This window comes from Curcuma longa, chromosome 8 (assembly GCF_044706935.1).
Source record: "Curcuma longa cultivar G26 ecotype Majalengka, Jawa Barat chromosome 8, ITB_CL_G26_1.1, whole genome shotgun sequence".
NCBI classification, from domain to species: domain Eukaryota; kingdom Viridiplantae; phylum Streptophyta; class Magnoliopsida; order Zingiberales; family Zingiberaceae; genus Curcuma; species Curcuma longa.
The window spans coordinates 3,280,625-3,295,253 of record NC_133868.1 but is presented as its reverse complement, the minus strand read 5'-3'; the positions used below and the strand labels follow the sequence as shown (position 1 = coordinate 3,295,253).

General features: G+C 35.8%; 2 protein-coding genes across 2 annotated transcripts; both read right to left on the bottom strand.

Annotated features, from left to right (window-relative positions):
* Positions 1 to 2,889: 2,889 nt before the first annotated feature.
* LOC141833204 (AT-hook motif nuclear-localized protein 10-like) lies at positions 2,890 to 4,466 on the bottom strand. The gene is made up of 5 exons (XM_074720590.1): positions 4,088 to 4,466; positions 3,811 to 3,863; positions 3,545 to 3,679; positions 3,240 to 3,407; positions 2,890 to 3,105 (listed from the first exon to the last, which is right to left on the bottom strand). Exons 1-5 carry the CDS (start codon positions 4,464 to 4,466, stop codon positions 2,890 to 2,892), a joined length of 951 nt encoding a protein of 316 aa, XP_074576691.1.
* A 1,685-nt stretch (positions 4,467 to 6,151) lies between these two features.
* On the bottom strand, positions 6,152 to 13,968 carry LOC141833724 (uncharacterized). Its single transcript, XM_074721218.1, has 9 exons — positions 13,555 to 13,968; positions 11,523 to 11,584; positions 11,181 to 11,295; positions 10,883 to 11,006; positions 10,143 to 10,223; positions 9,202 to 9,543; positions 8,938 to 9,110; positions 8,014 to 8,858; positions 6,152 to 7,826 (listed from the first exon to the last, which is right to left on the bottom strand). Exons 1-9 carry the CDS (start codon positions 13,893 to 13,895, stop codon positions 6,367 to 6,369), a joined length of 3,543 nt encoding a protein of 1,180 aa, XP_074577319.1. The 5' UTR covers positions 13,896 to 13,968; the 3' UTR covers positions 6,152 to 6,366.
* Between the last annotated feature and the right edge of the window lie 661 nt (positions 13,969 to 14,629).

Sequence of the window (14,629 nt, the reverse complement as noted above, 5' to 3'; positions counted from 1 at the left end):
CCGCCTCCCTCCGATCTCACCGCCCTAGTGGCGGTTTCTGATGCCTGGCATGGAACGGAGGATTCGAAGAATGGGAGCGAAAAAATGGACAATTTTGACAAAACTCCGAAATTTTATTCAAATACTATCCAAGCTCATTCTAAATAAAATATAATAGTAAAAAAATTAAAATAAATGCCCTTATTTATTTATTGTATTTAAAAATACTCCTTTTTAAAAAAATTATTTAAGAAATTTATGCTCCTAATTAGTCTTCGTTTTCCTTTGCCCTTGATAAAACTTTTGATCAGCTGAGCTCCCATATGAGAGTAGGCAGTGGGTTATACCTATAGAGAGATCTATTTATGATAAGGTAAATCAAGAAACTGTAGTTGGTCATTACGGAGAATGTATTACCTTGGTTTCGCTAAAGATCGTTGCTTACTTAAACAAGTTTATCCTGTAATAATCAATTTAATCATATCTCAAAAACATCTTAGAGCAACTAAAGACAACTTTGATCAAAGCTACTTATAAAAAAAATGATAATCCTAGTTAATCGTAAAAACTCAATCCCTGGGGTGACAGGCCCAACCCCACGGAAGTTTTCCACTGATCATCAGGGTAAATCGGGAAGCGCACGCAGCGGCCAACCCAGATGTCCAGCATCCTTTGATTGCGATTCCCATTTGGAGGAAAATTCCTACAAATACGTCATAGTTGGGGATCGAACCGCGGATGTCCTACCCGCGGCACCATGACCCCGGGGACATGGTGCTTAGATGATCAAAGCTACTTATGCCTCCTTCGAGCAGTATATCTCAGCCCCCGGGGCATAGGTGAGTTGGTTACGACGCAGCAGACTTGCAAAAGAGGGCAAGGGTTCGAATCCTGGCGAAGCCAGGTAATACCCTCTTGCGTCGTAACCAACTGTACTTTCTTGATTTACCTCCTCACAGATGGTCGTGGGGCCGCTAAGGTGGCAGATCCACCTTTTTTTGCAGAAGAGCAGTATATCTCAAAAGTAATGCAGATTTAGTAAAAGTTACTCCAGGATGAATAATGGTGCTTTGGTCTGTTACTCCAAAGTGAGTATCATGGATGATGAGCTATTTTGATGATTTTTAAAAGCAGGATAATTTTTTTTTAATTTAAGTATTCAACTCTTATGATATATAAATTTCAGAGGTGGACAGTCCGCTCTAACAGATTGATCATCAAATAAATTCAAAAAGTATAAATGATAATGACATAGCATCTAACAAAGAAGGATAATTTTTTCTTCTGCAAAAAAGTGAAATTCGTTACCCTAACAACCTCACACGGTCGACCTTACAATCATCTATAAGAAGATAAATTGAAAAGTAACAATTGATCACGACGAAGAAAAGTAATCTTTAAACAATATAGATGAAAAGGGATAAGAGATGTCCTTTCAATCTTCAATTATAAGATAGCCAACCAATTATACTTATTTAATTTGATTCAACTTTACCTTAACATAACTTGATTCAATCAATTTAACGACATATCTAGACCAACCTACTCTAAACAATCTATTAGTCCATCTAACCTAACAACTTAAATTAAACAACTGATTCATAAATTAAAATATATATATTAATTTTATAACTAAATAATTATGTACTTTAGTCTTATCGACTCTAAAAGTAAATATAAAAGTTTACTTGATATATTTTTATATTATCTTTTTCTTATTTTTAATTATTATTATTTTCATATACCAAGTGTTAAATAATTTCTTTACCAATGGCCCGGATATATAGAAAGCCATAATTGTTTTTTATGTTATGGAAGTTAAATGGGTCTATTATTTGTTTTACAAATGGAAAGTAGTAAACGATTTGTTCTTTCAAATAGCTAATAATTACATTGATTAAACTTATTAATAGATACAATTAATTTCATATTTTCACCTACTATTTTGTATATACATCCCTGAAAACATCTAGTGTTAATTTTTTTTTTTCAATTTTTATTTCTTTTAACCTAAATCATAAATTCTAAAAAAAATTAAAAAATAATATTAGACATATTAATAACAATGGATATATATCCATGTGGACCAAAGGCAAAAATATATTTAAGGACAGTTGTAATTTGTTATGCAATTTAACTCTTCTACATAACAATTTCCCTCTACTATACAATTTTACTTCTATGCGTAACAATTTCACTTCTCTGTGTACAATTTCACTCCTCTACTACACAATTTATATTCAAAATATAGAAAGATCTTCCAATATATGACACTGAAACTAGTAGAAAGATTTATTCTTTCAAATTTATTTTTCCTAATGGCCTCTGTATCTTTCCTTGCAAAGCAAACAAACCTTAAAGTTCATTTCAAATACACAGCTACAGTTTGCTTTAAAGAAAATTATCTCAAACTAGAGCACAATAGAACCCATAATGCATTTTAGACAGGGACAGAGCCCGATAGGGGTGATGGCACGGCTGCTCTCTGCCCCCTCGATTTTTTAGTACAAGAGGTGTAAGGATATAAAAATGAGAAGCGAATGAGGAACAACCACATGACCATCCTCTCAACATAAATACATATCTTTCGCCCCCGACTCCATCTTGATTTTGAAGATGCCTCTCCGATTCTGATAACAACAATCACAACATCCAAAACTACTCAAACCAATGGCATGAACTCAAACTGGTGTCAAATTATATCTGTCATAAACAAAATTTCATCACAACTTGAAATAATGTTTAGTATGATGCACCCACAAGAATAAAGAGATGAAATCAAAATCAGTAAACTAATCTAAAACATTAGCATCAGGGATCTTCTTCTTCTTCTTCATCTGAGCGAAGTTTTACGCCTATCAAATACAAATAACTAAGTGTATCGACACGCTATTTCTCAGGAAGGCATGGCTAAAGACCTAGTGAATTGATGTAATTGAATGTGCCAGCATTCTGCATAGGCAGGCTCCTCAGGTCACCTGATGATTCACTCAAGGCATCCCTTGAAGGTGGATTGCTGGTGTTTGCTATCCCACCTGAGACAAGGTTTAGAACAGGAACAACCTTGGCAGCATTAGCTTGTTTTGATTCATTTGTCCCTTCAGGTACAAATCTCCCCACAACTACCTGCATAAAAGAGTTGAGCAAGTGATGACCATAACTTTCATTAGCAATCAACAGTGTTCATAAAAGATGAACTGTGTTTGTTTGTTTGTTTGTTTGTTATACTTGCCCATTAATGGAACAATGCTTTAACAGACCTGAACTGGAGATGCTGCTAGTAAAAGCCCTGCTAATCCACCACCGAAGACACACCCATCTTTATTAGCCAATGTGATCGTCAATCCACTCACAAGTCTCTGCTGCTCAGTGTTATCCGGGAGAGGGAGCATCAATGTGCCTGTCAGTGACAAGATCTCGAACAGACCCTGAACACAAACACACAAGAACATGTATTATAAATCCAGTCTAGTCTAAGTTTCCAAATGTAAGCAACAAAGTGGATATCGATCTTTCTTGTTCTACATTGGTTACTGACAAAATTCTCAACTGTTTCTCCACAAACCTGGTAACCTACAATACCACAACCAGTTGTCGTAGGTTGGAAAACCTTCACTTCAGATGCAACACCACATGTTGAAAGAATGCAGACGGAGTGTGATCCTTGCTGAAAATATGACACAATTTTTGAAACTACGTCCTGCAAACAGATGTTTAGTCATTGATAGCAGATAAATGCATTGTTTGTGAAACTTAAAAAATCATCTTCTTAGTTCTGGCAGTAATTGCTAATGACCTCAGTATGAAAAGAACAATAATGTGGTTGCTTACCTCTCCTGCTGGTACATCAATACAATGAACATGAAGTTTCATTCCTGATGATCCTGTCAATCGTACAGCAAGAGATGTTAGTATTTACAGTACAGTTTATTTCTAGACATTAAAACTAATACAAAATTCTAGCACAATTAATCATTCTCTCAGAAAAACATGTTGCTTGACAAACGTGTCTTGGTATAACCAGAAAGAAGAACTAAACTCTCACTGCAAACGTTCCTAACTTTTTAAATTGAGCTTTTTAAATTGAAAATTAAACAAAGGGATCTACCTGGAGCATTCGTTTGCTGCTTCTTGCAAGAACCAAGTGGACGGCCCCGTTTCTTTGAAGGTGCTGCATTGCTAACTCCAGAAAAAGACATTGAAGCAGTTGGTTGTGAAAGGGACAAGAGAGTGCCATTGGGTCCATACTTCTTGGGTCGCCCTCGCTTTCGCTTAGCTGGTTCTCCTGGGACTGCTTGAGCTGTGAAGCCACCATCAAGTACCCCGGGGAGTCCTCCACCACCATCTCCTTGATGATAAGGTGATGGCTGAGGATGAGCAGCAGATGAACTGGCTAGCGTCGTAAGGAATGGTTGGCCAACGACTGTGTAGGTTGCTAATTGCATGCTATGCATCGCTGGAGGCCCTAACATTGGATTCCTCTCCATTGAGTTCAAAACACGTTAGCTAACAGAATAAGAACTCTTCTGCTATACTCGCAACGTTCGATGATTCAAGTAGCGTTTGATTGAGGATGAAGATCGAACTGGAGAGCCTCTTCTGAATCCAAACAGGGGAAATTTTGATGATTATAACCTGCAAGAACTGCAGCAAAGAAACGTTTCTCGATTTGAGGATGTATGTTTCAAATTCAATGTGTAAGCCCTCCTCCTCCGAGAACAGCAGAGCAAAGAATCAAGCTGTAAAAAAAAATAAAATAAAATAAAATTCTACGAAACTGCAACAAGAAATAGCATAATAATGGGAAAAATATACATACATATATATATATATATATTTTTAAAAAAAAAACCCATCGAAAGAGATAATGCTAAATACCATAATAATGGGGAAAATATATATATATATATATATATATATATTAAAAAAAAACGTAATGCTAATTTCACATCGAAAGAGGAAAGAAAAAGTAAAAGATAAGGAATAAAGACCAGGTTCACGAACCAAAGAGATTTCTGCGCTCCAATTGCTAGTGAATAAGCCCCATTTCCATCGCAAATCATAATTTTTTACCGATGATTTCAATGACTGCGCTCCAATCGCCAGGTCAAACGGAGCTAAAGCCTGTTCAAATGGTTCTCAGTTTTATAATTAAGGATGAGAAAAATTCAATTAAATCGAATAAATAATTAAATTTAAAAATTCAATTCAATTATTTTAGAATGTTAATTATTTTTTAAAAAATAATTAATTTGATTTGATTTCAATTTTAAAATATTTTATTTGATATAAAAATAAAATAAATTAATTTTTAAAAATAATTTTTAAAAATTTATAAATTTTAATTAATTGATAAATTTTTTATAATATTTAAAAAATTCAGTTATTTTAATTAATTTGTAGAAAATTAAATTAATTGATATTTTATGGTTCGATTTATTCGATTTTTATTTAAAAATTTGATCAATTCTTAATTTAAAAAAATTTGTTCAAATTTCAATTAATTTGATTCGATTTAATTTAATTTTAATCGAATATTCAATCTTGTTTATAATAAACAAAAGGCGTCAAAATTAAGCAAATTAATTTACCAATTAGACATAATTATGATACTAAACTGTAATTTTAGGATTATTTTATTAAAATATAAAAACTGTTATATTTTTTATTTTTCAAATATTAATTAAAGTTATATTTTACTTTTAATTAAAATATGTGAGTAGAGTCATTTAATAGGATCTTTTATTAAAAGTGGTATAGAATTTTGAAGAAGAATCGAATTAAATTTATTATACACAATTTTACTATTATAAAAAATTATTTTTAAGAGCATTCAAGACAAGACGCAATTAGCAACTCATTTTCATATCAAGTGCGACATGAGTAAAAGATAATAAAAGATAAATAAAAGAAATGAAATATAAATAAAAGACAAAGATATATAAAAATATATTTTTTATAATTTTTTAAAAAACTATTTTTATTAATTTTTATATTTTTTAAACCGATATAGAATGAATGAGATTTCAGTTCTTGTATTCATCGATAGAAAAAAAAAATTCTCCCCAAGACATCGATACAGCGGTTCGACCTAAATTGAATATATAATATCAACTAAAAAATTATAAAAAAAAAAAAGAAATTCTTCTTCAGATTCACATTTATCAAAGACTTGCGGATATGATCAACAATTTTGATCACAATAGGCTAAAATCACAACGGTAAAATTGTTTCTTAGGTTTACAAGAGGAGATAGAGAAAGACAAAACAAAAAGGATTGTTAACTTATTGGAAAGCAGAACAAGCACACTAACAATGACATCTTAGAGGGATTGCTTTGGCTCAGAATCACTGGTCCAAGCCAAAGCCATGGCAAAACTACAAAATTTATTTGGCTAGAATGGTTTCCTTTTCATTATCAGCAACAAAAAATTTCGGTTCGCTGGGATAAACAAAGATTGTTGTTGCTGTAACAGATGGGTTCAAGGCAGCTGAGTACCTCAGGGAAGTGATCGTTGCCTGTGGCAGCTGCTGTGAGCCTGAACACAGGGGCACAAGTTTATAACTCATCACGTACTCCGTTTTCGGGAGGATGAAGCCAGCATTATCATGAGGTCCACAGAATACAAAACTTTGAGTATCACCAAGGGAATATTTGATCTCCTGGAGCAGGTTAGTCTGGTTGCTCACCTTTATGTAGAATAAGAAAGGAATTCCTAGGATGGCATGAGGTGGGAACTCTAGACTTACTACCAGTGGTGGTTGTTCGACAATGACAGCGGGCAACTTGTGCTCCGTCACTGCACCAGAATCTTCAGAGTCACTGAGTGTCAAGTCTCTCTTCCAGCTCAGCCAAACTGAACCGAGCTCAAGGTTTGGAGAGTCGATCTTTGGTCTGACAGAAAAGACTCCTTTGAATTCTCCACCAGGAACAAGAAGGGAGTCGTCAGCAGAAACACCACCAACATGCTGAATGGAGTAGGAGGTTTCATTCTTGTCGCTGTTGGACTGAATCATCATGGATTTTACACGTAAGGGAACCTCGCTGGAGTTTCGAGCAGTCACTATGAGGATGCTTGTCTCGTTGAGTGGAAGATAGACATTTTGATCAGCACCAGGCAATGATTTGACTTTAGAGAGCAAAAGAGGTTCTCGGCGAAATGGCATCATGAAAGTGTGAGTTATGCTGATCGGGATCTTCCCTTCGATCTGTAGGCTTCGATGGACATTAATTCTCGCAGCTTCTGTGGAGTTTGGAGAGTAACCAAGTGAAGCATAAAGCATCACTGACTTGGGTTTGTGCCATTTGATTTCTAGCTTACAGTACCATTTGTCTCCTGCTCTTAAATCTGGTACGGATACCACCCCAAAAGACTGCTGAATTTTCTTAATTTTATCAGAATGGACTTGAGATCCATCCTCATCGCCCATCCTTGAGATGCTGATAAGTTCCACGTCATGATTACCGGATGAAAATGGATCTGCTCTTGGACTCATCAAAAGCCCACCTCCTCTTGCATCCACAAGGTTGATCTTCAGCTCACCAGAATAGACTTCATGTCCCCTGGGTATAACTGTGAGGGGAACCACAAAACTTTCTCCAACTAAAGCAGGACTAGAGGCATTTAAAATAACATCAACTTCAGGATCTGGCTCCTCCACCTGGATAACCTTTTGACCAGAAAAGGCAAGTACAGGATCTTTCGTTGGGAAAGTCTGAACCATGTCCTCAAACTTCCAGAAGGGCAAATCTTCCATTGATGCAGGACTTTCAGCTTGGCAGCGAATCTTGAATGATTTACCTATTCTAGCTGTGACTGACAAGCACTCGAGCTTACCACTCTGATCTGCATTCACAAGTGAAAGTCAAAGGAAAAATAATCAGCTGTCACTCAGAGGGACGTATGTCCAAGTGATAGGTGCAGTAAGGTGTTTGTTAATGGATAGGACAATCAAACTAGATCTTGAAAATAATAAAGGGATAATAAGGAATAGCTGGAACTTGTTGACAGGAAACAAAACTGACATGCCTACCTGATTTGACTTCATATGTCAACCGCAGCCACTTGTTGGTGGGCAACACAATTGATGGAGCAGTTTCTATTCGAACATCTTGGTTGTCACCATTTGATCTTGCTGCAGAAATATCTTCAACGGCATTGATGATTATGAAGTTGCATTTTGGTTGGTTGAACTCAATTTCCAACCCATCAACCTCAATGGAACAAGGAAGTTGTGATACAAGTGACAAAGTGATCATTACAGGTGAACCTGGCTTAACAGATTGATCATGGAAAGCAACAGATACAAGTAACGCCATTCTCAAAGGACTTATGATATCAACATCAATACGGACAGGCTGCTCTTTTGTAACAGCAATACTGCAGCCTCTATCTGTTTGTGACACTATCTCTTCCCCCTTCACAAGCCTGAGAACTTCACTTTGCAATGCTTCTCTTCTTGATTGGCTAGCTAGACCTGCAGGGCCATACTCCCTTTTGCTATCAGGGATTTCCTGATCACCGTTAGAAAATATTGGCAAAGAAGCCATTTCTAGAGAATATTCAATGAAATCTTTTGCTGAATCTAGTCTGATAGAGCATTCTCGCAAATATCCTAAGCTTTCCCAAAGCAGAGTAACCCAACCCTCTTGACGATAAAGGCTAGAAACACTGTCAAAAAGCTTTTTTGCATCAGTGAAGTCCTCGGCAAAAAAATACTCTTTAGCCATTCTATTACTGCATAGAGAAGCTAATCTTGGAGCTTTTAAGTTGGTGAATGATTCACAAGCTTTTCTGAACAGGGCAATGATCTCGTATGAATCTTGAAATCTTTGAGCCTCTGAGAGGGCATATTGTACATATTCAGCATCTGAAAGACTGCACACAGTAATAGCCACAGACACAGTAAGTACCATTAGAAACTAGTATTGACTTTAGAGCAGCACAATGTACTTACGGAAGAACTTCAATCATATCTCCTTGCTCAACTAAACGGGCAGATTGACCTGTGAACACTGAAGGCATTACAGATTCTGGCACCTTTCCAGCAGAACTGGAAAATTCAGAGTCCGTTGTGGACAACAAGTTATCTAGACAATATCTTTTCTCCCTCAGATAATTTGCTGCCAACTTGTGGATTGAAGTAATAATATTAGATGAGAACACAACAAAATAAATAAGCAATTATTGCATGGCATTTTATTCAAAATGGTACAAGTACCTGATAGTAATAAGCTGGTTGAATTTCCCATTCAGTCAAAGAGCTTTCCGGTGTGCCAAAGTGAGAAGAGAGGGTGCTTGGTATGGCAGCAGAGCTTGTCTCCAACAACTCAGCAAATACAAGGAACTGCCGGCTCAACCAATCCCAATGAAGAAAAGAGACTTCGTCTAAACCCACAAGATGTTTATAACTGTTGAAATGTCTATTGAACCAAGCAATTGCATCTTCAACTTTTCCGCCATGAAGTAACAAAGTTGATATCTTGAAAAACAATTGTTCAGCCACAGCTCTTATCTCAACCAGACGTTGTACTGGTGGCAACCTGGTAGAGGTTGCAATCATCTGAATATTCGAGAGTGAAAAATAAACAATAAGACCAACAAAAGGAGACATGTTAGTACCTACTTAGTTCACAGTTATTTCATTTCTACCATAAAACATAAGTATGCATAAACATTATCCAAACTGCTGATCAACAAGTTAACTACATTTCATGCTTTATGGTAGAAGGTATATTTGAATTAATCAATTTTGAGAAGAAAAATATGTAGAATAAAGGCTTAATGATAAAAAACAATATACAATATTTCTCGGTTGCCTATATGACAACTGTGTTGCTTCTCATAGACATCATCTCAAACAGCATAGTGATATGTTATAGAGATGCAATAATTTGCATCATGCATCATGCATAATTGTATAAAGCACTTTACTACTAAGCCAAAGTGTAGGAGATGAGGCACAGACATCTCAATCCTGTTCAGAGACTGGAACTTTTAATATGGTAAATTATTATGTTACCTGGCAAAAAATCAGACCTATCATTATTGAAACATTACCAACCCTTGTTCGCAACTGTTTACTAGGAATGGCAATAAGTTTTTTGAAGTTAATGTCTACCATCAACACAGCACCATGAATTATACATAAAGAGAAATTACCTCTCGTAATGCACGGTAGGCTTCTTCATAAAACCTTAGCGCTTCAGCCCAATCTCTTCTGAACTCAGCAAAAACTGCAACCTAATCTTGACAAAGAAAACTTGTATTAGTTCATTTTCCTCCAACATCTCAATTTGCTATGAGCTCAAAACAAATATTGATATATCGATAAACACAAGTGATATGATCATTTTTATAAGAAGCAAGTTCTTCTTTGTACTTCGCTAGCTAGTCCTGTATCTGTCTATAATTTCCAATAGCAAAACTAGACAAGTCATCTCAATTTGCGATGAGCTCGAAACAAATATTGATATATCGATGAACACAACTGACATGATTGTTTTTATAAGAAGCAAGTTCTTCTTTGTACTTCGCTAGCTAGTCCTGTATCTGTCTATAATTTCCAATAGCAAAACTAGACAAATCATCGCCTTCATAAGGTCTTTCATTATGCTGATGATCTCACTATGTTCGTGCCAGAGTAAAGCAAGTATTTGTATGTAAAATCGTCAGCACAATAATAGAAATTCCATAATGTTGATTAAATGAGGTAGATGGATCTATCAGTTGTAAAGCCTAGTTGTTGGATGAGAATTAAGTGCTTATGGGTTGTCATTGTTATTTTATTTTTCTGAATTTTCACATTTCACAAAAAGCAGTACTAAATACTATTTATTGGTCAAAGATAATCAGAAGATTTAATCATCCACATGACCAAGCATAGAAAGTTAAGCCCTTGCCTTAAAGCAGTAGCGGATATTCAACTCAACAGAGCTAAAGGACCTTTTCTCTATGCGTATTCTTATCTTCCGTCCTTCCTCTCGATAATATGTATTACATAGCTCAGCCAAGGTACTTGAAAGTCTGCATAGAAAAGGAGCTAATTTCACCAGATCATAACCTAAACGAAGTAATATCTTATTAAGTTATGACAAGACTAATAATACTAAACAATAAGAAAGTGAGGTTTCTAGATCAAGCATAAACAATGAAACAAACTTGAAGAAAGCTGGCAAATGCATCAATTTCATGTCCCACCTGGTAAGTGACTGCTTTAATTCTGCTGTGTCATCTTGTACAAGCATCATCAAGTATTTTGCATCAATTTCTGCACGCTTTCTTAAAGCAATTTTAAGGTCTTCGTTCACATCTTCTGCATTAAACATGTTTGCACAATAAACTGATTTCGCATATAAACTACCATGAATTTTAGTCAATAATAGGTTGATTGCAGTTTGATGTGGGAATAAATAACGTTTTAAAGCAATTTGCAATGCTTATCAATCAAAACAGAATATTGAGATTATATATCTTTTCACATCAAGAAAGTTTTGCCTAGCCTCTTGGAATGATTCACATATGTATCAAAATCGCACATACCATTTGCATTTGTCTGCACAAGAATAACAATCAATTTGATGCCTCTTCCATGAAGCACAGCTCTGCAAATCATCAGAAAATACGGGTAATACATTATTTAATGAGTTACCTAAAGCAAATCTTAAAGGTAATACAATATTTAGCTTTTTCTAAAAACCAATAGCAGAATCATATGGAAAAGAACATTCTGTCAGAAGAGAAACATTTGAAGACCTCGCTTAAGTGCCCAACCCCAGACCCATGTAATCTGCTACTAACATAATGCTCATCACACAAACACACCCATTAGTAGGGACATGACAATAAATGACAAGTAGGGTTAACCCATTTTGGAGAGCAACAACATGCTTTCCCAGCAATTGGATGACAGCTACAGGATATAAAGCTAGTGCACCACCTTATCTGAAAGTCACTTTGCATAAATTTCACATTTGCACGTGATACATTTGAACATTTATTAAGTGCTACTAGGCTACTGGTTCTCTACGCACCTGCATCAGTATCAACTCACTACGCATGAGCAAATAAGGATCAGAAAATCATAAGATTGACCTGGCTCCTTAGGACTGATCCACCTTAACGCTAAATTCTAGCCAAGAATACCTCAATTCAAGCATGGAGAAGAGCAGAATTGACACGTGGCCACAAGCACTCTGACAAAATCTACATTCAAGCATGTGAACTACAGTACCCTTCAGAATAAAGAAAAGAAAAAATAGATGGAAGCCTCAGGTCCCTGATGAAATCTACTTTTCCAGCGATAGGATGATGATTATGGGATATAAAGCTAGTGCACCACCTTATCTGAAAACCACTATGCATAAATTTCACATTTGCGCATGATACATTTGAACGCTTATTGCAGCTAAGGATTTGTACGGTGCTACAAGGCTACTGGCTCTCTATGCACCTGCATCAGTATCAACTCACTACGTGTGAGCAAATAAAGGATCAGAAAATCATAAGATTGACCTGGCTCCCTAGGACCATTCCACCTTAACACTAATTTCTAGCCAAGAATACCTCAAGTCAAGCATGGAGAAGAGCAGAAGTTCCACATGGCCCCAAGCACTATGACAAAATCTACTTCCTCACATGTGAACTACAGTACAGTTGATAAACCTTAAGAAATCCAAGGTACCTTAATGCCAGATTCAAACAATAATACATTAAGAATGAAGAAAAGAAAAAGTAGATGGAGGAATCAGGCCACTGATGAAATCTACTCTATTGCACACCAACTCAGGTTAAATGAAAAACTTTAGGAAGTCTGACTTGGCTTTTACATGGCCCCACAAACCTCCGTGAGAAAATATGCCAAATCACATATGAATAGTCAGCATGACTCTAAGTGATCCTCGACTTTGTTCTTCCCCCACGAGTCAGTCATCTTGATTCACAAAGAAGCTATGAAAAGTAATATCTTGTCCATGGGGAGAGAAAAAAAGGTTTTAACTTAGCAAGCTTACGAACTATGGCTAAGGATAACTTGCTAGTCTCATGTTCCCATTTATGCTTTTGGTGATTGGTGAATATGACTAAAGTATTCAAACTTAAGAAATATGATTGGAAAGAAAGTTGGTTAAATGGGTGATGACTTAAAGCTTGCTAACTTAAAGTTGGTTAGTTGTTGATAATATAAAGCTTGAAAATCCATGATATCCAAAAATTGGTACAATTTGAAGCTTAATATTAACAGATATACTTTAATCCATACACATTTACTATTGACCCATACTGCAGATTTATGCATTGAGTGGCAATTAAGCACTGCCTCGCAAATGATTTCCTGACCTACGTGGCCAGAAAATTTTCAGGTAAACTCGGTCAACCAGACAAACCTGGCAGGGCAATAGCACATCGCCACTGGTAGAACAAGGGAGAAATATAGAAACATCAAATGCCGATAGGAAAAGAAAGAGGGTGCAGAAGTTAAACTAGTTGGCTGCTTACAACACAAAAATAATGGCAATGCTTCGAGTCAAAGCGAAAAAGGAAATTCAAGCAAGATCAAAGAGGAACGAATTCGTACTTTAGATTCTCAAGATCGGTGCAGACCTGCAGCCACTGAGCAGGATCTCCAGTAACGCAATCAGCACGAAAAAGGGCGGCAACGGCGGCGGGTACCCTGGTCCGGTGTTTCGACAGCCAATCACGTTTGAGGATTCCCGCCACCGAGTGGGACGAAGAGAGAGGATCCTTCTGCTTCCTCGAGAGCACTGAGATCTTGGAGAAGTCCGGCAGCGCGAGAGTGTTGATAGGAGGCTGCTCGGCGTGGAGGAAGGAGGAGATCGTCTGGTGTAGTTCCGGGTATCCAACGACAGAGACGAGGGAGATCGGGGGAGTTCGAAGCTCCTCCGGGTAGTCTTCCATGCTGCAGCGAAGGATCGATCGCCTGCCGGAGCGAAGGATTCCAATTAGGGTTTCGATATCACGATATAGATCAAGATCGAGTCTCGAGAGTGAAGAGAGAGAGAGGAGAGTTATTCACCCAATAGAATTCTCTGCGCATCAGTTGAATTTTCATCAGACCGTTCAATTTTGATCGAAGGGACCACTATATTAAGTAGACAAATAAATTCTAAATCATTTTTTAGAAAATAAACAAGAAAATAAAAGGAGCAAAAATCAATGCCCTTTTTTTTCAAATCGTAAAAGACGTCTCACATTTATTTTATTTTATATTATTATCTATTATTTAAATATTAAATTTTGAACTATTCTAATTTCAGAGTTGAATTGACATTATAACAAATAACTACTATAATGAATCTATTAAAAATTAACTACCATAATCTGAATCTATTAAAAATTAATTATTATAATATAAATTTCTTTATTTACTCGAGAGTATTGAATTCATATTTATATTATAATAATTATGAAATCATAGTTATAAAAATATATTCGATGATTTAGATGGAAGATAATAAAATTATATTTGAGTAATATACAAGGTAAAATAGTGAGGTGGGCTTTCGATTAAAAATAAATATGGTCCTGACGGTTTTTTAAAAATCATCATCTTCATTTTTGACCAACTAAATATATATATATATATATATATGATATTAATTTTTAATGTAAATATTTTTATTAATTTATAG

Excerpts from the sequence above, each read along its gene's own strand:
- LOC141833724 (XM_074721218.1), bottom strand. The coding sequence starts at position 13,895 with ATGGAAGACTACCCGGAGGAGCTTCGAACTCCCCCGATCTCCCTCGTC. Across the intron at positions 11,007-11,180 it reads TTAAAGCAGTCACTTACCAG|ACTTTCAAGTACCTTGGCTG; the intron begins GTGGGACATGAA and ends TTTTCTATGCAG. Across the intron at positions 8,859-8,937 it reads GATATGATTGAAGTTCTTCC|TCTTTCAGATGCTGAATATG; the intron begins GTAAGTACATTG and ends TACTGTGTGCAG.
- LOC141833204 (XM_074720590.1), bottom strand. The coding sequence starts at position 4,466 with ATGGAGAGGAATCCAATGTTAGGGCCTCCAGCGATGCATAGCATGCAA. Across the intron at positions 3,864-4,087 it reads GCAGCAAACGAATGCTCCAG|GATCATCAGGAATGAAACTT; the intron begins GTAGATCCCTTT and ends TACGATTGACAG. Across the intron at positions 3,408-3,544 it reads GTGGTATTGTAGGTTACCAG|GGTCTGTTCGAGATCTTGTC; the intron begins GTTTGTGGAGAA and ends GTTTGTGTTCAG.